This window comes from Oryctolagus cuniculus, chromosome 1 (genome assembly GCF_051225735.1).
Source record: "Oryctolagus cuniculus isolate XC-2025 breed Fujian yellow rabbit chromosome 1, ASM5122573v1, whole genome shotgun sequence".
In the NCBI taxonomy this organism is placed as follows: Eukaryota; Metazoa; Chordata; class Mammalia; order Lagomorpha; family Leporidae; genus Oryctolagus; species Oryctolagus cuniculus.
In genome coordinates, this window is record NC_142867.1 from 47,886,979 (window position 1) to 47,912,055 (window position 25,077).

Sequence of the window (25,077 nt, forward strand, 5' to 3'; positions counted from 1 at the left end):
TAATAATTTTTGAAGATTTATTTATTTGAAAGACAGTGTACAGAGAGGCAGAGGCAGAGAGAGGTCTTCCATCCGCTGGTTCCCTCCCCAAATGGCCACAACAGCCAGAGCTCAGCTGATTGCAATCTGGGAGCCAGGAGCTTCTTCTGGGTCTCCCATGCAGGTGCAGGGGCCCATGCACTTGGGCCATCTGCTGCTGCTTTCCCAGACCATAGCAGAGAGCTGAATTGGAAGTGGAGCAGCTGTGTCTTGAACCAGTGCCCATATGAGATGCCAGCAGTGCAGGCAGTGGCTTTTCCCACTAAGCCACAGCACCAGCCCCTATTAATAATAATTTTTAAATATTTATTTATTTATTTGAAAGTCAAAATTACAGAGAAGGAGAGGCAGAGAGAGAGAGGCCTTCCATCCGCTGGTTCACTCTCCAATTGGCTGCAATGGCTGGAGCTGTGCCAATCTGAAGCCAGGAGCTTCTTCCTGGCCTCCGACGTGGGTGCAGGGGCCCAAGGACTTGGGCCATCTTCTACTGCTTTTCCAGGCCAGAGCAGAGAGCTGGATCAGAAGAGGAGCAGCCAGGACTAGAACCAGCACCCATATGGGATGCTGGCACTGCAGGTGGCAGCTTTACCTGCTAAGGCACAGCACCAGCCCCTATTAATTATAATTTTTTTAAAATACTTGATATTAAGCCCAAAGGAAGAGATTAAAAGACCTTGGAGCTTGATGGGAAAATCATATGGAATAGAAAGCCTTCCTTGTACTTTTTTTAAGACAGAGAGAGGAAGAGACAGAGAAAGAGATCTTCCATGTGCCGTTTCACTCCCCCAAATGGCCACAATATCCAGTGCTGGGACAATCTGAAGTCAGGAGTCAGGAACTCCATCCGGCTCTCCAGTGTGGGTGACAGGGACCTAACTACATTGTCTGTTTTCCATTGCTTTCCTGTGCACATAAGCAGGGAGCTGGATCAGAAGTGGAACAGCCAAGACTCAAACCGGATGCCATATGTGATATTGGCATCACAGGCAGCAGCTTAACCCACTGCACCATAACACTGGCCCCTGTCTTGTGCTTCTGAAAACCATTCAGCTACTACTCGGTTACTCAAAGTCAACCTTGAGAGTGTTTCTTTTATTTATTTATTTATTTATTTGACAGGTAGAATTACAGACAGTGAGAGAGAGAGAGAGAGAGAGAGAGAAAGGTTTTCCTTCTGTTGGTTCACTCCCCAAATGGCTGCAATGGATGGAGCTGCGCCAATCCGAAGCCAGGAGCCAGGTGCTTCTTCCTGGTCTCCCATGCGGGATGCCAGAACCGCAGGCGGAGGATTAGCCTAGTGCCCTAAGGTGCTGGCCCTGAGAGTTTCTATCATTCAAGGTAGAGGGAGCTAGAGGAAAAAAGGAAATATTGGCAGGCTATGTTGGGGCCAGGTTATAGAATTGTAAACTGAACTGTTGATTAATGTTTACTAACAGGGACAAGCCACCTGAGCTCTCCAGTTGCCAGTTGCCTGATTTGTAAGAGACTATAGTAAGCCGGTGCCGCAGCTCAATAGGCTAATCCTCCGCCTTGTGGCGCCGGCACCCTGGGTTCTAGTCCCGGTCGGGGCGCCGGATTCTGTCCCGGTTGCCCCCCTTCCAGGCCAGCTCTCTGCTATGGCCAGGGAGTGCAGTGGAGGATGGCCCAAGTGCTTGGGCCCTGCACCCCATGGGAGACCAGGATGAGCACCTGGCTGCTGCCATCGGATCAGCGCGGTGCGCCGGTCGCAAGCATGCTGGCTGCGGCGTCTATTGGAGGGTGAACCAACAGCAAAAGGAAGACCTTTCTCTCTGTCTCTCTCTCTCACTGTCCACTCTGCCTGTTAAAAAAAAAAAAAAAAAAAAAAAAAAAAAAAAAAAAAAGAGAGAGAGAGAGACTATAGTACTAACTTCCTAAATATAGCGTAATATTTAACAGCACTCTGAAGCCAGATTGCCTGGGTTTGACCTCTGGCTCTTCGACTTTACAGTTCTGTGACTTTGAGGAAATTAATTCACTTCCCAGTGCCTCAGATTCCTCATCTGTGTATGCTAGCATTGCAGGTGGTGGCTTAACCTGCTGCACTGATGTTGGCTGCTCTCTTATTTCTCATCCTGGTAACATCTGGTCACTGTTTTGGCAAGCGCTCACTGTAAAATGTCCTGTGTGGTAGAGAGTAAGATAGTTGTGAAATAGCACATGTGAGCTTGAGGGTCAGAGCAGTGAGCTCCATGGACCAGCTTTTCCTAAGTCAGGGGTGGGGAACGTCCAGCCTGCAGGCTGTGTGAGGCCCTTGAAGTCACGTGTTTTGGCCCTGCCAAGGCAACCTCAGGTGAGACTTGCAATTCAATAAATCTATAGCAGGCTAATTTTTCAGTTGATGATTTTGTATGGCCCATGCATGATGTTATAAATATCCAAATAGCCGTTGGCAGAATAAAGGTTCCCCACCCCTGTGACCCTAGTCATAACATTTGCTTCCCTGAAGCGCCCATTGGAACAAGTTACCCATGGATAGTTGGGCTTCGGTGTAATAAAAATCCAGTTAAAACTGAGCCAAAATATTTTAATTTAATGTGGAAGAGAAAAAAAATTTAATCATCAACTAGAGCCGATATCTTGAGCTCAGATTGTTTCTTTTTATTCATCAGATTTGTCTGCCTCTGCTCATTCCAAGGTGGTGATCCTCACAGTGAACTCCTTGGGTAGTTCTCAGTCCTACCTCGATGTGGTGCAAAGCAACGTGGATATGTTCAGAGCTCTTGTGCCAGCTCTGGGGCACTATAGTCAACACAGTGTCCTGCTCGTTGCGTCTCAACCAGGTAAAAGGCTCTGTTTGAAATCAGCATGATTGCCCAGCGCATCAGGAAACCTGCCTTTAATGATAAAAGCCTTAAAACTTTAAATACCTTGGATGGACTCTTCAGTAAAATTGCTCTTATAATGAATAATATTGTATTTCCACATCCTGTCAATTAGTTACTTCTTCCAACTGGCATTAACTACTTGGTTCCAACTTACAGATTTTTATGAAGTGTGATGTTATGCTTCAGGTTAATAATACCTTCTTCAGGGAGAAAATGGTTAATCCCCCAAGAGAAAAATACAGCGACTTAAGTGAAAGAAAGATACTTTGTTGACTCTGAAGTATCATAAAGTATTAGTGGGTATGCCAGAGTGTATTTTGCATTTTGCAGACCATCTTGGAACTGTTTAACTTTTCCTTTTCTTCAAAAATTTTTATTTGAAAAGCAGAGTGACAGAGAAGGGGCAGGAGGAAAGACAAAGAGAGATCTTCCATCTGCTCGTTTATTCCCTAAAAGGCTGGGCCAGGCCAAAACCAGGAGCCTAGAACAACATCTTGATCTCTCATGTCAGTGGCAAGGGCCCAAGCAATCAGGCCATCTTCTGCCGCCTTCCCAGGTCCATTATCAGGGAGCTGCATTGTAAAAAAGAGCAGTCTGGGTTCATACCCATGTTCATGTGGGATGCTGGCATCATAGATGTCAGTTTAACCTGGTGCACTACAATGCCGGCCTTGGAACTGTTTTACTTCCAAAAATATTTTCAAAGAGTTAGGTGATACTGAACTTAAATTGGTGAGCCTTTTTTTTTTTTTTTTAACGTTTCCACAATAGGGATCCAGTATACATTTCATATGTTTTTCTATAGTAAGCAGTTGGGGGACCTTGTCTTTTTTTTCTTTTTTAAGATTTATTTATTTATTTGAAAGTCAGAGTTACACAGAGAGAAGGAGAGGCAGAGAGAGAGAGAGAGTCTTCTATCCGCTAGTTCATTCCCCAGGTGGCCACAACGGCCAGAGCTGTGCCTGTCTGAAGCCAGGAGCCAGGAGCTTTTTCCAGGTCTCCCACACAGGTGCAGGGGCCCAAGACTTGGGCCATCTTCTTCTGCTTTCCCCGGCCAGAGCAGAGAGCTGGATCAGAAGTGGAGCAGCCGGGACTTGAACCAGCGCGCATATGAGATGCCAGCACTGCAGGCGGTGGCTTAAACCGCTGTGCCACAGCATGGCCCCCAACTTTATTTTTCTAATTCCAGACACCTTTCTGACATGTAAGAGAAAAGTAGTTGTGTTTTATTCTTAATGGCATACTACCTAATGGTAGGATGTGAATCAGTATTTTAATTTGTAGAGAAATTCAGCTTAATATAGATGTAGAACAAAATTTGATCAGTGAAAAGAAATGATTGTTTTCTGGCCTTCTCTACCCAGTTTTTATCCTCATTGCTTAACCATTCTAGGAAGTTACACTTCAGTGTTTTTTTGTTATACTTCAGTGTTAACAATTTATATTTAACAACAAGGGTATGTAAAATCTTGTTGAAATCTGATTAATGTTTTAATATACATTAAAAAGTCATTCCTCAGTGCATTCAGGACCCAAGAAGGCTATCTAAAAACTCTAATATGCATCACCTATTAAAATACTAAATATTTTGTTTGTTAGCTAAGGTAGAAGTACATTTTTTAAAAAAAATCTTTACATTTTAACCTTTTATGCAATATTTAGTGGAAATCATGGCATATGTGACATGGAAACTGAGTGCATTTCCTGCAAATCGAGTGATTGGAATTGGCTGCAATCTGGATTCACAGAGGTTACAGTATATTATTACAAATGTTTTGAAAGCACAGACTTCAGGCAAAGAAGTGTGGGTTATTGGTGAGCAGGGAGAAAACAAAGGTAAGTACTTTTCTGTAGTTCTACTGATAACCTATGTCACCATCCAGATATGTCTGAGAACCCCAGACTTCCGAAGCTTAGTGCTTTTGTTCCATATTTGAGTCTTTAACAGGCTCTGCACTGTGCATAGACTCTTCGTAGGTATCAATCTCATTGTCTTTACTTTTCTATAAGTTTATGTTAGATATTGGGCAAAATCCTCAAGTCAGAGTTTATAGTTTTTTAAATGATTTTCAGAGTCCAAGGTTAAGATAAAAATTCATTTTTCCAGAAACATTTAAACAAAGCATAAATATATACACAGCTCTTTCCTTTACTCTGTCCACCCTTCAACCTGGCTCACCTTGCGTAAGTTCAGACCTTTTCCCCATTTCTCACCTTTTTTAACAGAATTTTCACTGTTTATCCTTTCGGCTTTTTTTTAATCAGCCGCTTTCTCTCTCCATTCCACAAAAGCATTTAGTTCCCTGGAAGGGAAAGCCCGTCTTCCCATCTCAAGAAAATGCTCCTTATATGCTTCTCTCGTGCTATAAGTCCAGATTGGCCCCATGATAAACATGCTGCTTACCCTCATTTTGTGTGTTGTTTAGTCACTTTTGAAAGTATATGAGTGTCTACTCACCACTGTATTAGATGCTAATATGATATAAAAGAGCTTCACACTAATAGAGCACAGTCTCTTTCATGCCACTTTATTTTAGACAAATTTATAAGATATCTTTAAAGGTATTTGATACTATATGATTAGGTGCCAGAATGAGTATACTATCCTTTAACAGCTTAGACATCTATGAGTGAGCATTTAACTTGGGTTGAAATGACTAGAGAACATTCTATAAAGGCCTTTATTGAGCTAGACTTTGGTAGAGTGGATAGGATTTGAATACATGTCATAGAGTAGGAAAGTCATTCCAGGAAGGGGAAACCAGCAGAGGCACTTAGTTAAGTATGGCATGTTCTTGGGATAAAGAATCTGGGCTAGCTCCTGCAGATAAGCCTGGTTAAAATCACATTTTGGAGATCTTGAATAGCTAACTGATGAGTTGGATTCTCAGACATAGAGGAGCCATGGAAATGATATGTTGAAATAGTAATTTGGGTGGCATTGATCATTACTTCATCATTTGAGACCCATTATGATTGCTTTATTAAGCACATAGGTGCTGTGGGGTAGCACATGCTGTAGCAAATGACCCTCTGCCTGTGAAGAGTTTAATAGAAGAATTGGAGGAGACCATGCATATTAAAAAGTCAAATAGATGTAAAACTATAGTTTCATGAAGCAAATCATAAACAAAATATTTTTTAAAAGATTTATTTTATTTATTTGAAAGACAAAGTTACAGAGAGTGAGGTAGAGACAGAGAGGTCTTCCATCTGCTGGTTTACACCCCAAATGGCCACAACAGCCAGAGCTGGGCCTACCCAAAGTCAGGAACCAGGAGCCAGGAGCTTCTTCCAGGTCTCCTACATGGGTTCAGGGGTCCAAGGACTCAGGCCATCTTGTACTGCTTTCCCAGGCCCTAGCAGAGAGCTGGATTGGAAGAGGAGCAGCCAGGACTAGAACCAGGACCCATATGGGAATGCTGGTGCCTCAGGCCAGGGCTTTAACTCGCTGTGCCACAGCACAGGCCGCTAAACAAACAAAATATTAACAGTGGTGACATCTGAGTTAGAAGTAACTGAAGGGGGTGAACCAATGGTAAAGGAAGACCTTTCTGTCTCTCCCTCTCACTGTAACTCTCCCAAAATAAATAAATAAAAATATTTATATAAAAAGTAGACATACTTTATGATTGACTTTTTGTATTATTTTAATGTGAATGTACAACTTTTTCAATTAAAAGGATAACTTCATAATTTACAGTTTAGGGGTCAGCATTGCGGCACATCAGGTAAAGCCACTGCCTGCAATGCTGGCGCCGCAGCTCAATAGGCTAATCCTCCACCTAGCGGCGCCAGTACACCGGGTTCTAGTCCCAGTCTGGGCGCCGGATTCTGTCCCGGCTGCCCCTCTTCCAGTCCAGCTCTCTGCTGTGGCCCGGGAGTGCAGTGGAGGATGGCCCAGGTCCTTGGGCCCTGCACCCACATGGGAGACCAGGAGAAGCACCTGGCTCCTGGCTTTGGATCAGCGTGGTGGGCTGGCCTCAGTGCACTGGCCGTGGCGGCGGGTGAACCAACAGTAAAGGAAGACCTTTCTCTCTGTCTCTCTGTCTCTCACTGTCCACTCTGCCTGTCAAAATAAAATAATAAATTAAGAAAAAAAAAAAAAAGAAGTAACTTAAGGGGCCAACGCCATGGCTCACTTGGTTAATCCTCTGCCTGCGGCGCCAGCATCCCATATGGGCGACAGTTCTAGTCCCAGTTGCTCCTCTTCCAATCCAGCTCTCTGCTGTGGCCCGGGAGGCCCGGGCAGTGGAAGATGGCCCAAGTGCTTGGGCCCCTGCCACCCGCATGGGAGACCAGGAAGAAGCACCTGGCTCCTGGCGTCAGATTGGTGCAGCACCAGCTGTAGTGGCCATTTAGGGAGTGAACCAATGGAAGGAAGACCTTTCTCTCTGTCTCTCTCTCTCTGTCTATAACTCTACCTGTCAAATAAATAAAAAAAAAAAAATAAAAAAAGAAGTAACTTAAAACTATGTGCTTCTTGTATTTTCTAATTTGGTATTATGTAGCACTTATATAATTTTTAATAAACAATTTTAATAAAACATACCAACATTTTAAATCTGTGTAAATCTGTTCTGGCTTTATAGAAGTTCAGTGCTAAAATGAGTCAGGCTGCAGAATAAAGCCTTAAAAACCTGACAGTGTGATTGAGCTGAAATACTTTCCAGGCTCCAAATGCTCTGTGACACTAGACACTAATCAACAGCACCCTAGAAAAGTGTACTCAACAAGAACTTGGCACAGATGTGTTAAGGTAAGGAATGTCTAAGGAAGCAAATAAACCCAAGATGCTGAATTTTCATCACCACTATCGTTTGAGTTCTGGTCCGTGTTGCTATCTTGTCTTGTCTTGCGTATCTCCCGCCCTCCCCTCTACTGGAGTGAAATAAATGATATTACCCAAAATTTACATAATGTTTACTCTATGCCCTTACATATTAATTCTATTTTCCTAAAACATTCTTCTCTTTGGAAACTTTCAGAGGCTTCCATTGAGCAAATCATCAAATTCCTTTGCTTGGCAGTTAGGTGAAGCCAAACTGTAGCCCTGATCTTCTTTCCTAATTATAGTTATGAGATAGCCATGTTATTATAGAGCTGGAAGAGATCTAAGAAGTCATCTATCACATTTTGGTGTATGTAACCAGCAATGAATGCAGGGATGGTAAGAATGACTCGCCCAGGAGCTTATAGCTTTTAGGGTCAAAGAACCCATAGGTCCATGTCTTGTGCCTCTCGGGCCCACCCGACAGCTTTGCTTCTGCCATACACTACATTTACCTTCCCTGGAATCTCTTACTCCTGTCTGCCAGCATTTTCAAATATCCTGCAAGATCTAAGTCAAGCCCCCTTTACACTGTGAAGGTTATTCTGATCATATTACTTAACAGCAGGGATGGGGAACATCTGGCATGGGCCATATAAGACCTGAAAAGTTATTTGGTCTGGCCCTGCCAAGGCAACCACAGGCAGGACTCAAAATTCAATAAATCTATAGCAGGCTAACTCTTTTTTTTTTTTTTTTAAGATCTGTTTATTTGAAAATCAGAATTACACAGAGAGAGGAGAGGCAGAGCGAGAGAGAGAGAGAGGTCTTCCATTTGCTGGTTTACTCTCTACTTGGCCACAAAGGCTGGAGCTGAGCTGATCTGGAGCCAGGAGCCAGGAGCTTCTTCCAGGTCTCCCGTGTGTGTGCAGGGAACCAAGGACCTGGGCCATCCTCTACTGCTTTCCCAGGCCATAGTAGAGAGCTGTATCTGAAGTGGAGCAGCCAGGACTTGAACTGGCTGGTGCCCATATGGGATGCAGGTACTGCGGGCAGCAGTTTTACCTGCTACGCCACAGCGCCGGCCCCCCAGGCTAACTCTTAAGTAGATCATTTTGTATGGCTGGCTAATGATATAAATATCCAGATGGAAAAAAGGTTCCCCATCCCTGCTTTACAGCGATTTCTTAATCCCTTCAGCTAAACGCTACTGCAGTCTGAATGGCAATTAACCTTGTATTATCTCATGATATTTCTTCTTTGTTGTACTGCTATTTGTTACCCAGTAATTTTTGTGTTTGTACCTTATATAAACTGTAATTTTTTTTTGTTTATTGAAAGTCAGAGTTACGTAGACACAGAGAGAGAAAGAGAGATAATCTTCCATTTGTTGTTTCATTCCCCATATGGCTACAATGGTCAGGGCTGGACCAGGCCAAAGCCAGGAACTAAGAGCTTCATCTGGGTCTCCATGTGGGTGGCAGGGGCCCAACTACTTGGGCCATCTTCCGCTGCTTTCACAAGACATTAGCAAGGAGCTGGATTGGAAGTGGGACAGCCAGGACATGCACTGGTACCCATATAGGAAGCTGGCATTGCAGGCAGTGGCTTTACCTGCTGTGCCGCAATGCTGACCCCTAAACTGTAAATTAAGTTATCCTTTTAATTGAAAAAGTTGTACATTCACATTAAAATAATACAAAAAGTCAATCATAAAGTATGTCTACTTTTTATATAAATATTTTTATTTATTTATTTTGGGAGAGTTACAGTGAGAGGGAGAGACAGAGAGAAAGGTCTTCCATACGTATGCTGGTTCACTCCCCAAATGGCCGCAATGGCTGGAGCTGAGCCGATCCGAAGCCAGGAGCCAGGAGCTTCTTCCAGGTCTCCCATGCAGGTGTAGGGTCCCAAGCACTTTGGCAGTCTTCTATTGCTTTCCCAGGCCATAGCAGAGAGCTGGATCAGAAGAGGAGCAGCTGGGACTCGAACCAGCAGCCATATGTAATACCAGCACCACAGGTAGAGGATTAACCTGTACCACAGCGCTAGCCCTTCTACCTTTTTTTTTTTTTTTAAAAAAAAGGTTTATTTATTCATTTATGTATTTGAAAGGCTGAATTACAGAAAGAGGGAGAGAGAGAAAGAGAAAGAGAACTTCCATACTTTGGTTCACTCCCCAAATGGACACAGTGGCCAGTGCTGGGCCAGACCAAAGCCAGGAGCTAGAAGCTTCTTCTAGGTCTCCCAATGTGGGTACATGGGCCCAAGTACTTGGGCCATCTTCTACTGCTTTCCCAAGCACATTAGCGGGGAGCTGGATCAAAAATGGAGTACTTGGGAGCCCATGTGGGATGTTGGCGTTGCAGGCAGCAAATGAACCTGCGGTTCCTCAATGCTGGCCCCAAATCTACATGGTGTGCCACATACTTGGTCCCTTTCCCTAAGGGATCACAGTTACATAATGTTCCAAAGTATTCTATACATAGATATAACCTAAAATAGACATCATACATCATTCTCCAGCTTGCCCTTTTACTTGTTGACATGACTTAGAAATGATTGGCTAATAACATATATAGATCAAATTCTTTCTTTTTAACTACAGGAGATCCTATAATTTATTTAAGCTATCTCCATAATAAATTGCAATTTTTGAGGAATAGTTATGTGTAATATTGAGTAAATAAGAGCATTTCAAGATATGGTTTTATATCTCACATTGTAAAGAGAAAGCAAAAGATGATGTGACTTGATAAATACGTCCTCTGCCTTAACCTAATCTATCAGTTGGAAGAAAAAAAAATAGAACTTGTGAGCTTTTCAAACCCTACCAAAATTCTGTTCATGTTTGGTTAAATTACTTTTTTTTCTCAAATATAGGGATTTATTTTCAGAGACATTTATTGAGCACCTGCTTTGCCTGAAGCACTGTGCTGATTGCTGTTAGAACCAACTATGCAGGTGTGTGGTTTTTAGGAAGCATGAAGTCTAATACAGGAAATGGCCAGAAGGCAGAATGGACTTGCTGCAAGACAGGTCTAGGGGAAGTAGGATCAAAGCACAGGGAAGGAATGTGATAATTCTGTTTTGTGCTCCCAAATGGGAACCACAGATAGTGGGATGTAGGTACATGTGAATTGAGATCACCTAAATAAAATAGTTTATGAAATATTTGACACACATTATATATATAGAAATTGTAAAGCATAATAATAGAACAAACGCTCATAGATCCCCACTTAATCAGGAACATTACGAATACCACTGAAACCACCTGTGTACTTCTCCCCGGTTTGTCTGCCATCTAGAGGAACCATCACATGCCTTACCTTGGTCTTGAAACCAGAAATGGATTAGAGGCTCCCCCTGCTGGCTTCTTGTGTTGACACCAATTAGTTATATTTGCATGACACCATCACAATAATAGCAATTATAATTATTTTTATTGAGTGCTTACTGTGAGTATTAAATGCCTCATATGTCTCAATTGAATTTTAAAAACAACCTGTGAAGGTGGTGGTTTTCCAGATTTATAGAGGAGAAAGCTTGAGATTGAATGAGGTTAAATAATTTATCCAAGTTTACATATCTAGTATGCACAGTGCTTTTTCTTATATAATGTATCTAAAGCATTTAGTACATTGTCTGGCTGAGAGTAAACACTTAGCAAATGGCAGTTATTATTACAGTGACTGGCGAGACAGTGATGAGTAGAAAATTGGCAAAAGGACATATAAAACTACACTCTGAAGTAAAGCAACTTGGGATTTGGAAACATTTATAATAGCAGCTGTGGAAGTAAAATTAGTCTCCTCAGTATTTCAGAGACAAATGACAGTGACAGCCTGGGGAGGAATCACATGGTACAAGACCTTTAGGATCTGTTTCCTGCTTCCCTCCCCAGTTCCATCTTCTGCCATTCTGCTCTCACTCTATGCCAGTCAGATGGCCAGTCTTCCCGGATGGCACACAGTGTGCCTCCTTGCTTGTGCACCCCTGCTTCCTTTCCCTGAATACTCATTCACTTAGCAAACTCTTCTCACCCTGAGTCCCACCTCTCCCATGAAGCCTTCTGTAATTTTCCAGACTAATAAGTTCATCTATTTTAATCATTAGTACATGGTCATATTTATGCCTGTTACATTATTACATGATGTTCTAATTACCTAGCTGTTCATCTCACCCGGGTGTTAGCTTCTTGAGCTTGCAGTGGCTTTAGTAAGTGTGTTTTGGAATGAACAAGTGATCTTGATACCACCTTTTTGTAACCAAATGTTATTTATTTGTACTACGCTAGATTAGATGCTAGCAGAACATGTGTTTGGGAGGTGCTATTTTTATTTTTTTATAGAAAGCTTTTATTTAAGGCCGGCACCGCGGCTCACTAGGCTAATCCTCCGCCTTGCGGCGCCGGCACACCAGGTTCTAGTCCCAGTCGGGGTGCCGGATTCTGTCTCGGTTGCCCCTCTTCCAGGCCAGCTCTCTGCTGTGGCCAGGGAGTGCAGTGGAGGATGGCCCATGTGCTTGGGCCCTGCATCCCATGGGAGACCAGGGTAAGTGCCTGGCTCCTGCCATTGGATCAGCCTCGGCGGCTTTTGGAGGGTGAACCAACGGCAAAAGGAAAACTTTCTCTCTGTCTCTCTCTCTCTCACTGTCCACTCTGCCTGTCAAAAAATAAATAAAATAAAAAAAAGAAAGCTTTTATTTAATAAATATAAATTTCTTAAGTACAATTTTTGGATTATAGCAGTTCTTCCCCCATACCTGCCCTCCCATCCACAAACCATCCCACCTCCTACTCCCTCTCCCATCCCATTCTTCATGAAGATTCATTTTCAATTATCTTTATATACAGAAGATCAACTCTATACTAAGTAGGGAGGTGCTATTTTTACCTGCAACATTTAAATCATATATAAACTGCAAATAACTCAAATGATGTTTAAATTTTTTTTAAAGATTTACTTATTTACTTGAAAGTCAGAGTTAACACAGAGAGAGGAGAGGCAGAGAGACAGAGACAGAGGTCTTCCATCCACTGGTTCATGCCCCAAATGGCCACAGTGGCCGGAGCTGTGCCAATCTGAAGCCAGGAGCCAGGAGCTTCTTCCGGGTCTTCCACGTGGGTGCAGGAGCCCAAGGACTTGGGCCATCTTCTACTGCTTTCCCAGGCTGTAGCAGAGAGCTGGATCAGAAGTGGAGCAGCTGGGACACAAACAGGTGCCCATATGGGATGCTGGCACTGCAGGTGGCAGGTTTACCCACTGCGCCACAGCTCCAGCCCCTCAAGTGATGTTTTAGAAATCCAAGGACTGGACTTCAGAAGACAGGGTTAGATCATCTACTTTGAGCGCAGGGGTGAGTGCTCTAAATAATGGAAAAGAACTTCCCTCTGGACATTTTTCATTAAGTTTTTTAAAGATTTATTTATTTATTTATTTGAAAGTCGGAGTTACACAGAGAGAGGAGAGGCAGAAAGAGAGAGAGAGAGAGGTCTTCCATCCGCTGTTTTACTCCCCAATTGGCTGCAATGGCCAGAGCTGTGCTGATCCGAAACCAGGAGCCAGGAGTTTCCTTTGGGTCTTTTCCATGCGAGTGCAGGGGCCCAAGGACTTACTTATTGTGAATATGCCAGTAATTTAATAAACGTTTTAATAATCCATGTAAAACCCTTCTATCTGAGTAAAATATTTTTAATTCCTTAATCTGTCCACATGTATTTATATTTTTTCATATAACAACTTTTTTTACTTATATAAAAACTTTCAAAACTTTTCCATGTTTTTCAACTTAACTGTTGTAAGAATGTTTTCCTCTTTACTACCAAATAGAATTATGGATTAGTTCTCTGTTACGTGTTAGTTCTCTGTTGTCTTCTGAGTACCCAACACCTTGGTAAATAATAAGCACGAGGGGACTCGGAAGACTACATGGTCCCTTCCCTCTAGAAGCTTACGCTCAGTGTAAGGAAGAGAAGCCTGTGGGTGCATGCAGGGTCCCTGGTTGCTGACACATCAGTGAGTGGCCTAATTTCAAATGCAGTTTAAATATTCTTATATAGCCAAATGTATTTTTGTGTTTTTCTTAAGCAAATACAGATTTGTACCCAAAACTGCCTTCACCCAGATGAGACACAGGTGAATACTGAAATGTCTTCAAAATATTACTGGCAATTTCAATTTAATATTGAAGTGGATAGAAATACCAGAGGGGTGTGTGTGTGTGTGTTTGTGTATGGCTTTGTATACGTTGTTTCTACAGATGGTATAGTAAGAGGAAATGGGTAACCCACAGAATGCTCTTAGGAAACAGGAGCCTGTCTCTCTAACAGCTGTGGAAATTCTAATAGAATAGAAATTACTATCTTCCAAAATAGAAGGCCACCAGATTATTCCTCACCTAGTGGGAGAAATGGGTCCTGGTGCAGTCCCCAGCAGAACAGACGCCAAGAGCTTGCAGCACGTGAAAGCCTATTCTATGTATTCTATGGAGCCTGCTGCGGAAAGAAAGCTTGCTACTGGCACAGCAAAATGGCCCTTGTAGAACTGTTATCAATGAGCAGGAACAGGGCAAGAGGCTACAAGTAGACGTCAGGGATCACGTGTTTGGGGAATTGTGGTTTAGACTTTATTCATCCCAGGCAAGTAGTACAGCACATTCGGTGCCATCAGTGGGGGGATAAACAAAAACTGTTGATAAAAGGAAGGGACACTTCTATATAAGGATTAATAATGGTACCCATGGCTGCAAAAGATCATTTGTGATACCTTAATCCTAAGAGAGTTGTCGGCAAAAATATAATTCTTCCTTTAATTTTTAGTGCCCATGTGGAGTGGCCAAGAAGTAATGAGTCCTAACTCTCAGGTGCAACTGTCCAACAGGTAACACTGAGTATAAACTTGCACTTCTAACCAATAGCCTGTACTTCATAGCTAAAATAACAGCTATTTATGCAGCTGTACTCACCAGGCTTCTGTAAGCAAAACTAGCTTACCAAGGAGTCGTGCTTTATATTCTCAGATTTCTTATCTGAAGGCCGAATCTAAGTGCTCTGCAGACTGTTGTAGATAGCACAGTTGACCTTTAAAGAGTAGAGCAGGGCCCTTATTTGTAGATTGTGACTTCTTGCTCCCATATCTAGACACCTGCGGATATCAACAGTTTTCTTAAAATGGAAGAGAATTTGCCATACTGCCTAAAAATGAATATGTATTAATTACACATAAATAATTTTGGAAATCGGTCTAAATGGATAAGACATACAGTGCAGATCCTTGTATCTTTTCCATTATTTGGAGGCCTTCCAGGAGTTTGCACCCCACAGGTTGGATGCTGCATACTCTGTGTTTTCATGCCATTTATCATTTCATCATCACATAGATTTTTCCTGAAATCTGGTGGTGGTGATTTTTAGCTTTCTAAACCTTCAGCTTATGGTTTTAGAATATAACAAGTGGAAAGAATGTTCTCTTACTGAGTAGTATGTGATATATGTAGTATATTCTAATCTGATTATGACATTTAGTTTTTAAAAGGAATACATTTAAATATTTTTGTACCTTTTTGATTATTTACAAAAAGAATGTATACTTATGAAATTTCAAATACTGAAATATCTATAAAGTGGAAAGGAAAAAGCTTGTGTAATTCCATCTTCCAGAGATAATCACCGGTAGCAGTTTAGTATCTACATGTCCAAAACTTTTTTCAGTGCTTCTATAAACATATTACCATTTTTTATTATTTTTACAATATACTTATGGCTGTTCATACCATGTTGCAGCTTGAGTCATTTCCTTTATGGTAAATGTTGGTTGTCTTTCCATATTGTACAGGTAAATCTACCTTTTTCTTTTTAAGAGCTATGTAATATTACATTTGGTAGTGATTTATTTAACCAGGCCTCTTTTGCTGAGTTGTTTCCAAATAGAGTAGACATGCTCTTTTTTTTTTTTTTTTTTTTTGACAGGCAAAGTAGACAGTGAGAGAGAGACAGACAGAAAGGTCTTCCTTTTGCCTTTGGTTCACTCTCCAATGGCCGCCGCGGCAGGCGCGGCATGGCTGGCGCATCGCACTGATCTGAAGCCAGGAGCCAGGTGCTTCTCCTGGTCTCCCATGCAGGTGCAGAGCCCAAGGACTTGGGCCATCCTTCACTGCACTCCCGGGCCATAGCAGAGAGCTGGCCTGGAAGAGGGGCAACCGGGACAGAATCCGGCGCCCCAACCAGGACTAGAACCCGGTGTGCCAGTGCCGCAAGGCGGAGGATTAGCCTATTGAGCCACAGCGCCGGCCTAGACATGCTTTTGTGTGTTTGTTTGCACATTTGAGCCTGCCACTGTAAGATAAATGCATAGAAGGGGAATTTCTAGATCAGATGTTGCCAGATTTTCCTAAGAGGTTAGATTAGTCTACAGTCTCAATAACAATTATGGGACTGCCTGCTTATACCTTCTCCAAAATTAGTTACTAGTCCTTTTAATTTTCAGCAGTTTTGATAAATAAAACTGGTATTTATAGTTTTAATTCATATTTAGTTAAATATTGATGGCTGTGAGCATCTTTTTATGTTATCAGGCCACGTATAGTTTCTCCCTGTGAACTGCCTAACATCTTATCTTAAGTAATCATTAGACTATTTACAAGCTTTCCTAACAAATACTGTATAACTCTTTTCTGTATCAGAAAAGCATCTAGTTAATACCTTAAACAGAACTAAGTGTGCATATTTTGTGCATTTTCTGAGGTTTTTGTTGTGTTTTGTTTTGTTTTGGTAACCTAGAGCCATGGAACTCTTAAGGGTGAAAGGTCAAAGATCCTGGTCTGTGGGACTGTCAGTGGCTGACCTGGTTGATAGTATTGTAAGGGATAAAAAGAAAGTGCATTCTGTATCAATTTTGGCAAAGGTAATTGCTATTCTCATTTTCTACTCATATTTTAAACTTTCATGTGAATAATATAAAAGGAGTAAAAGTGTTCACTCTAACCCAGGTGTTTTCAATGTCACCAGCTTTTATGGTAACATGTGAAAGGGTTCAGTTTCATCTAAACCCTATCCTGCTTAGTTATGCAAATCTGGACTTCTGGCTTCTACCAAGTTGCCCCCTCACCCACATGTAATTTAGGGAAATCCCCAAGAAGTGTTTGTACATTCCTTAAACTTCTTCCCGTGGTCATTTATCACTCAGCCAGCCAGATCACCCCAGCATGACGTACCACCCGGCCTCAGCTGGTCATCAGCCTGCCTCTCCACTTTACTCAAAGTGTAAAATCTCTGAAATATAGCTAAGATGCACCACGGGAAGGAAAACTTAGAGGTTACTGTTTTGGCACACAGAGCCCATGACATGCCCCTCCCCAAGGAATCCACTCTGTCTCTTAGCCCCCAACCTGCTCCCTGTGTTGCAAGGGGCAAGCCTACTTTCCCACAAAGGAGGTGTCTTTGACCAAGATCCTCCTCTCAAAAATTTTCTGAAACAATGACTTGAGTTTAGAAAATAAATGAATACATGCAAAAAAAATTTTAAGTTCAACTTTTATATCACTTTGTACTAGGACTAGAAAAACAAAATATGCATTTTTATATTATTAACTTTTTTGGAGTAATCCAGCTGTGTATTTGTGTTTTTTCATTTCAGGGATATTATAATATAAATAATGATGTATTTTTAAGTTTGCCCTGCACCCTTGGAACCAATGGAGTATCTGAAGTCATTAAAACCACAATGACAGAAGACATGGTGACTGAAAAACTCAGGAACAGCGCGTCTTCAATCCATGATCTCCAACAACAGTTAAAATTTTGATTCTCAAGTGCTGTTAACTGTAAGGGAAGCCCATGTAATTTTGCTAACACATTGACAACAGGTTTGAGAACATGTGTATCTCACCACTTATCCTTACAAACTGCTTGGTTAAGGTAGACGGTTTTTTGAATAGCTTTGTAATTTGAATCCTTAAGGAGTCAAATAAGGACCGGGGGAAAAATCTAACTTTCTTTGGGGTTCTTGAGATAATCTTCCATTCTGTAAACCTGCAGCAGGGATGAACACTCATCTGCAGTGTGCATGATTTTAAATTGTATATCCTAAACTCAAAGCACGTCTAGCACTTTGGAAGTATTTTGAAAGTAATACATTTTTAAAAAAAGATTGTTCTTTGGCATTTATAATAAACATGGTAAGCTGAAGACCTGGTATAGATGTACAAAATCTGTGCTAGGTGTACATTTAGAGGATCCACAGCTCAATGTAGTAATGTTTCCTTTGGAACCTACAGCTGCTAGTAATGACAAAGCATTTTATTTTTCTTCTTCAAAATCATTAGCTACCAAATACTGGGAAATAACTTTATATGCACTTTAAAATAGCAAAAGATAAAAGTGAACATATTTAATATATAAAGTATACATAATTGACTTTCCAGTGGGGCCTCCTCCTGGGCTATATAATATCTCCAACATCTCGTAAACTTATTATGCTACTGGTAGAAACATAAAGAAATGTGTAATTTTTAGTGGAAATAAATTATCAGTGAAAGTCAGTTTACTTTAAATCCAAAACATAAAGCCTTCAAAAAACCACTAGTCTTAAGAGAGAGGGGTTAGATGGACTCGTGGATCTGAGAGACTCCTTTAACCATTCCAGAAAAAAAGATTCAGAGCACATATGCTTTGGTGATGGGCCCCAGTGGCAATATTTTTATATGTGAAAGGCATCATATTCTTACTGTTGTGACATACATCTGTAGTTGCAGCTGATTGTAACAGCTAACATCAGCACTTCTCATACACCATGCAGTGTGATGAGCACTTCAATATTTTATTGGATCGAAGGTAAAAGAATATTATCATCATCATTTTATAGAGGAGGAAACAGGTCTGGTAAGTGCCCTGAATCTCCTGGCAGTTGTGGGGCGCTTATCTGTACAACCCCTACTTTTTCTAGACACTAAAAGGGAGAAAAGGCCTAACCATCAAAATGGTTCTTACAAGACACTGAAGTTGGGGTTCTGTGCATTACTTCCATTCTCATTTAGGGGCTTACTTTACTTTTTTTTTTTTTTTTTTTAAGATTGATTGATTCCCTAGCTTCCCAGACCTGTCCTCAGCAAATGGCAGAGAGGTGTATTCAATGAGTAGGTGTTTATTTAGTCATTCAGCTAGTTTTTGTAGCCTGTTGTATACCAGGCACTAATGGTGAACATACCTGGACTAGGAACAAGCCCTCATGGTCCTTACAATCTAGTATAGGAGGTATGGTAATCACATCTCACAAGTAAATGTACAATTAAAAATTAATAAGAGCTGTCAAGAAGTCCAAGTTTGTTTTTTTTTTTTTTTAATTTATTTATTTGAAAGGCAGAATGACAGAGGAGAGAGCGAGCGAGCGAGATCTTCCATCTGCTGGTTCATTTCCCAGATGCCTGCAATAGCCATGGCTGGGCCAGGCTGAAGCCAGGAGCCAGGAACTCTATGTGGTTCTCCTATACGAGTGGCAGGAACCCAGTACTTCAGCCCGCATCTGCTCCCACACAGGTGCATTAGCAGGAATGGGCTGCTGGTGCAGAGTAGCTGGGACTCAAACTAGCGGTCTGATATGGGTTATGGGCGTCCCGAGAGGCAGCTTCAACCGCTGCATCGCATGCGCACCTGGGTGAATGCAAACCTGGTCAAGAAGGTAAGAGACAGGTGGTTTATAAGGGCAGACACATCCTAGGTAGAGAAGAAATATTCAATCTAATGCTGACCTAGTATAAAAATGCATACAGTAGGGGGCCGGCACTGTGGCTCAGCGGGTTAACGCCCTGGCCTAAAGCGCTGGCATCCCATATGGATGATGGTTCTATTCCTGACTGCTCCTCTTCTGATCCAGCTCTATGCTATGGCCTGGGAAAGCAGTAGAAGATGGCCCAGCTGCTTGGGCCTCTGCTCCCACATGGGAGACCTGGAAGAAGCTCCTGGCTCCTGGCTTCGGATCAGCGCAGCTCCGGCAGTTGTGGCCATTTCGGGAGTGAACCAGTAGATGGACGAACTCTCTCTCTGTCTCTACCTCTCTCTGTAACTCTGCCTGTCAAATAAATAAAAATAAATCCTTAAAAAAATGCATACAGTGATGAACTTCAGCCGTAGAGAGGTGAAATTCAATACTCCATGTTTAGAAAAACATTTAGTATACTTGGAAAGATTCACACTAAAGTTAGCTGAAGAAAAACCTTGGACATTTCAATACACAGGTTATTTTGGTGTTGCTGTAATAAAACTTCTGTTTGAAACAGCAAAGTGTAACTGAAAGAACCATTTCTTGCATTTTTTTAAAGATTTTTATTTATTTATTTGACAGGTAGAGTTATAGACAATGAGAGAGACAGAGAGAAAGGTCTTCCTTCTGTTGGTTCACTCCCCAAATGGCTGCTACTGCCGGAGCCACGCTGATCCAAAGTCAGGAGCCAGGAGACAGGAGCCAGGTGCCAGGTGCCTTCTCCTGGTCTCCCATGCTGGTGCAGGAGCCCAAGCAATTGGGCCATCCTCCACTGCCTTCCGAGGCCACAGCAGAGAGCTGAACTGGAAGAGGAGCAACTGGCACTAGAACCCAGAGCTCATGAGCTGCAGATGGAGGATTAACCAAGTGAGCCACGGCACCGGCCCCCCAACTTGCATTTTTTAAAACTACTTTCTAGTATCTGATATGCAAGTATTTCTTGATCAGTAACCCAACTACAAAATATTGTAGTATAACAGATGAATTACTAAGAATTTACTGTTAATTATAAAAGGAACATGTAAATACACTTACTGAACACTTATTGTTATTCCAGGTGCTGTGTTAGAATCTGAATATCCAAAGATGAATAGCAGTCCCTACCTCCTTACCCTCCATAAGGTCATACTATAGAAATAATTTTCTTTATGATATTTCTCAAGTGTTAAGTATTAGCAATCATGTTGTCAGTCCCATGTTATAAGAAACTGTACTATCACCATCACCACCACCTCACTATGGTTTGGTGATAATTTGACATTGATAATGCTTTTATTAACTTTAACTTCTTCATTTTTCTAAAATGATGCAGTGCCTCTTGTTATGATTTTTAATGGGGCTTGGATTAAAATGCTTTTTTATATTGTAGCAGAGTATATATATTTTCTTTTTCAATATACATGTGTGTCCTTACCTATCAAGAATAATGAATAAAATAAACTTTGATTTTAAAATCACCAGATGATGCCTGATTTATTAAGAGAAAATTTTATTCAGATTAAGCAGAAATTTCTTTTCATACAGTTCATACAGCACTCAGGACGTTCTGCATTTCATACATCATTTTCAAACTTTTAAAAACAATACATTCCCTGGTGCTCCTCCAATTCGTAAGAGTGGAATTGCCTTTGTTGAGGGTTTTCCTGAGTAAGCTGTGGCTTTAAGACCAGTTTGAAGTCATGCCTTTAAAGTAACAAAACAGCAGATGCAATGGAAGGATAGACTGACCCATAGTTTGGTTTGACTGGAGCTGTAGGCTTAACCAACATAGTTTTCCAAAATGTATCCATTGGGACAGTGTGTTTTGGCAGGAGTTTATGGTGATGCTTCCACGTGCTTTCAATCAGGTCCTCTTAGTGGACCTTCCAAGGGGATCAATACCACAGCCTTATTCTCGTTAGTGCTCTACTAAAATCGTGCAAACTATCATACTTCACGCCATCAAACCCAAGATCTACTACGACAGTGTGCTTAAAAAACTGGCAGTGGTGTGGGGTAATAATACGAGTCACTATGATGAAGTTTTATGGGAAGTAGCAGTTAAGATCGAATACCTGCTCTTGCACTGTACAAGGCGACGAGGATCTGAAGATAATCCCGCCCTCAAGGTCTCGGTGGACAGGCTAGTAGTACAAAACACACGCAAGGTAGCTACGTTATCGTTTATGTCTGGGGAGGAAAGTGTCCTGCAGAAGAAATCGCTTTGTTCCTGAGAAAGAACAACGCTACACTTTGCCTTTGTGGGTGCAGTATGAAGGACTTTTAGGGTGGGAGAGGGGAGTCGCCCGATAATCAGAGAAACCGCGGGCATCACCTAATGCAAACCTCTCAGAGTTGGAGAAAATGTAAGCCCGAGCTCGTAGCGCGCTTATTTACTACAATCACCGGGGCAAGTTCCACTTGATGAGTCAGTCGCTAGGGCTCATTCGCATGCCGCTGGTGCCTCTTGTCCGCCCTGCACCTGTTTCCTTAAGTCTAAGGGCGACTGTGAAATACCCACCACTCTCATCCCGGCCCCAGATTCCACCCTCGGAACAGGCTGGCTCTCATCTCTGGGATCCGACTCTAGGACACTGCGGGTCGGCTGGTCGGAAGCCGCCGGCCCAGGGGCCGCAAGTCCGCAGGGCGTTCACCCTCCGCAGGACCGCGGCCACCCTTCTCCGCAGGACGGCGGCCTCGGAAGTGACGTGAGGGAAGCGGAAGTGCCTGGTGGTGCTGACTTCCTGTTATTAGAGGCGCGGGTAGGGGGCTGGCCGCTCGGTTTGCGATTGTCTGGGGCAACCTGGGGCAGCCCCGGAGCGGCTGACCCTCTGCCTGCAGGGACGGGAGTCGCGCAGTGGCCGTCATGGCGGTGTCGGAGAGCCAGCTCAAGAAAATGGTGTCCAAGGTGAGGTCGCGACGCCGCGCTCGCCGTCCCGCGCGCACCCACTACTCCCTTCCGCGCCAGGTCCGGACCCAACCGGTCCGGCCCAGCCAGCCTCCCGAGCGGGCCGGAAGCCCCAGCGCAGCCCTCCGCCGCCCCCACGGCCCGGCGCCCCGAGCTGTCGCCTCGAAGTGCCCGCTCCCGAGCCAGGGAAGGTTGGGGAGGGGCGGGGGGCGCGGCGACAGTCAACAAAGGCGGGGAGCGAGGCTGCCTGCCACCTGCCGCCCGCCCTTGTCTGTCCGGGAGAGTTTGGAGCTGACTGTGGGGCACTGTAGTTTTCGTGCTAGCGTTTACACACACACACACTTGGGGCGGAGGAGGGGGAGAGTCGTACCTGTCCCGGCGCGGGGGTCTGACGGCCTCGGCCCTTCCGTAGTGGCCCCTAGAGATTGTGGCCTTTTCCGTCGTGCAGTGCCCACGCGGCTCAGCACAGAATCGCGGGCTGCATCGGCTGCGTTAAAGCTGCACGGGAGCCAGGGGAGCCAGGGGAGCCGTCCCGCCTCGCCCCAGGTGAAATCAATAGAATCCCATCGCCGCGTCGGGAGTTCGCTAGCAGCGACTGCTGTTGGTCGTATGCCTCTTAGGGTGCGGGTTTGTTAACTTTGAGCTTAATTCACGGCCTTCACAACTCAAGAGCGGTGTCATTGTTTGTTACGAAGCAGTTAGGCGTCTTATAGTTTAAAGCTGTGATTTATTTTGCTGAGCCTTTCTAATGGGTCACCTGATGCCCGTATAACATAATTGACCAGAGGTGAATGGAAGACGTACGTACTCATAAAGTGGTTGAGAGTTGATTTTTCTTTTAAAAGGGTTAGCTTTAGATACACGGTCAAAGCAAGAATGATAGAAATAGTTTGTTTCAGCAGGTTTCAACTTCTAGTGAAACGTACTTATGTGTAAGACTTAAATAAAAAAGCCATTTTCTGGTAAAAATCGTCCTCCTCTTGACTGAAGACCAGGTAACCTCCAAAGAGACACCGACAGTTTTTCTAAACTCATGTGGTTAGGTTGTCTGAACCTATCTGTGGGACATCTTGATTTTCTTTGGTAGAGTAGTTATCGTTAATTATAGAGCAGGTTTTTGGGGGAATTAGAGAAGATTGTGACTCAGGTAAAGGTCTCTGTTGTAACAGTTATATATTACTTCACGAAAAACAGTATTTTGTATACCAAAATAAACTTTTAATTCCATTTTTCTACGATCTTTTTGAAGTACCCTCATACTTCGGACTGTTCATGCAGAAAACTCTCGTGTTCTTTCTTACTAGTGTATCTATGTTATTCCTATACTGGGGTGCGGAACTTTTTTTCTGCCAAGGGCCATGGGATATTTCTAGCAGCATTCACGGGCCATACAAAATGATCAACTTAAAAGTTAGCCTGCCGTAGGTGTATTGAATGTTGAGTCCCACCTGCGGTTGCTTTGGCAGAACCAGGCCAAATGATTTTGCGGCCCTGGGCTGATGTTCCCCCACCCCTGCCTAGGAGGAGTCACTGTTAAGTCTGTAGAAGAGAGCTGACAGGTTAACGATCGAACCTCATGCCTTTTTACATTCTAGGTGTACCACAGTGAGCAATCAGACAAAATAAATAAAACACAAATCACTACACTTCTGGAGTTTAAATTATCATGGAAGGTAATAAACCAGCAAAAAGTACATAAGTACATTAACTACCACGCTGAAAAGTGACGAGTGCTTTAAAGAAGAGCAAGCAGAAGAGAGAAGAGCGCTAGGATGGTGAAAAGGGATGGCTTGTAGTCTTATAGCAGCTAGTAAAGGAAGGCCTTTCTTGGAAGAGCTGTTTGGGCAGAACCTGAAAGAGATAAGGAAACACACTTTGGAACAGTGTGCAGTAAGAACCTTCCAGGAAGAAGGAAAAACAAGTACAGAGAGAGAGAGGTTTGTCACGCCTGGTGGAAGAACGCAAAGGTGGGTAGGGTGGCCAGGCTGCACAGAGCGAGGAGGGAAGTTGGGCTGGGTCAGACCTTGCCTGTGGATGGTGTGGGAGGTTTTGGAGGGCATTGCAGGACCTTGGAAAGACGTTGGCATTTCCTTGCAGTCTCATAGGAAGCCTCTGATGTGTTTTAACGGTACCAGAGGATTCCACAAAGTTCGTGGGAAAATGGAATTGAAAGATAAGTTTATTTTGGTACAGAAAATTTTGAAATTATGCACAAGAGGGGTCTTCAAAAAGTTCATGCAAAATGTATATTATGAAAAATGTGTGTGGGTTTCTAACTGCACCAAAATATACCTACTTAATTCTATTTTCCATGAACTTTTTGAATTAATATATTACTCCAGCTGGTATTAGACTGTCAGGGGTTAAGTGTGCAGATCCCTTAAAGAGACTTGCAATTTCATCTAGATGAGAGGTGCCCTTGGCTTAGACAAAAACTGTAAGCTGTGGAGATAAATATATATATATATTTTAAAGATTTATTTATTTATTTGAAAGTTGGAGTTACACAGAGAGGTCTTCCATCCGATGGTTCACTCCCTAATTGGCTGCAACAGCCAGAGCTGCCCTGATCTGAAGTCAGGAGCCAGGAGCTTCTTCCTGGTCTCCCATGCGGGTGCAGGGCCCAAGGACTTGGGCCATTTTCTACTGCCCTCCCGGGCCACAGCAGAGAGCTGGACTGGAAGAGGAGCAGCTGGGACTAGAACCAGCACCCGTATGGGATGCCGGCACTGCAGGCAGAGGCTTTACCCATTATGCCACAGCACCGGCCCTTCT

At 43.0% G+C, this 25,077-nt stretch overlaps 2 protein-coding genes and 1 long non-coding RNA gene across 13 annotated transcripts in view; 2 read left to right on the forward strand and 1 right to left on the reverse strand.

Annotated features, from left to right (window-relative positions):
- The window catches only part of UEVLD (UEV and lactate/malate dehyrogenase domains), a 63,333-nt gene extending 42,461 nt beyond the window's left edge, over positions 1-20,872 (forward strand). For 5 of the 8 annotated variants that reach the window (XM_008275125.5, XM_089327818.1, XM_089327800.1 and 2 more), the window contains 5 exons: positions 2,670-2,840; positions 4,548-4,721; positions 14,480-14,540; positions 16,439-16,562; positions 17,295-20,872. In XM_008275125.5, coding sequence (XP_008273347.3) covers positions 2,670-2,840; positions 4,548-4,721; positions 14,480-14,540; positions 16,439-16,562; positions 17,295-17,462 — 698 coding nt within the window. In that variant the 3' untranslated portion in view covers positions 17,463-20,872. Of the gene's footprint in view, positions 1-2,669; positions 2,841-4,547; positions 4,722-7,477; positions 7,645-14,479; positions 14,541-16,438; positions 16,563-17,294 lie in introns of all 8 variants that reach the window. The other 3 variants (XR_016230539.1, XR_016230553.1, XR_016230549.1) reach the window with 3 other exon arrangements.
- LOC103352454 (uncharacterized) lies at positions 18,979-22,867 on the reverse strand. Of its 2 annotated transcripts, none has more exons than XR_016230588.1 (3): positions 22,673-22,867; positions 21,470-21,538; positions 18,979-19,322 (listed from the first exon to the last, which is right to left on the reverse strand). It is a non-coding gene; the product is annotated as an uncharacterized LOC103352454 (long non-coding RNA). The 2 variants fall into 2 exon arrangements; XR_519919.5 differs by lacking the exon at positions 22,673-22,867 and adding an exon at positions 21,916-22,109.
- TSG101 (tumor susceptibility 101) overlaps positions 22,130-25,077 on the forward strand; it is a 44,326-nt gene continuing 41,378 nt past the window's right edge. For all 3 annotated transcript variants that reach the window (XM_002721366.6, XM_089327830.1, XM_089327833.1), the window contains exon 1: positions 22,130-22,302. In XM_002721366.6, the coding sequence (XP_002721412.1) occupies positions 22,261-22,302 (42 nt within the window). In that variant the 5' untranslated portion in view covers positions 22,130-22,260. The remainder of the gene's footprint in view (positions 22,303-25,077) is intronic.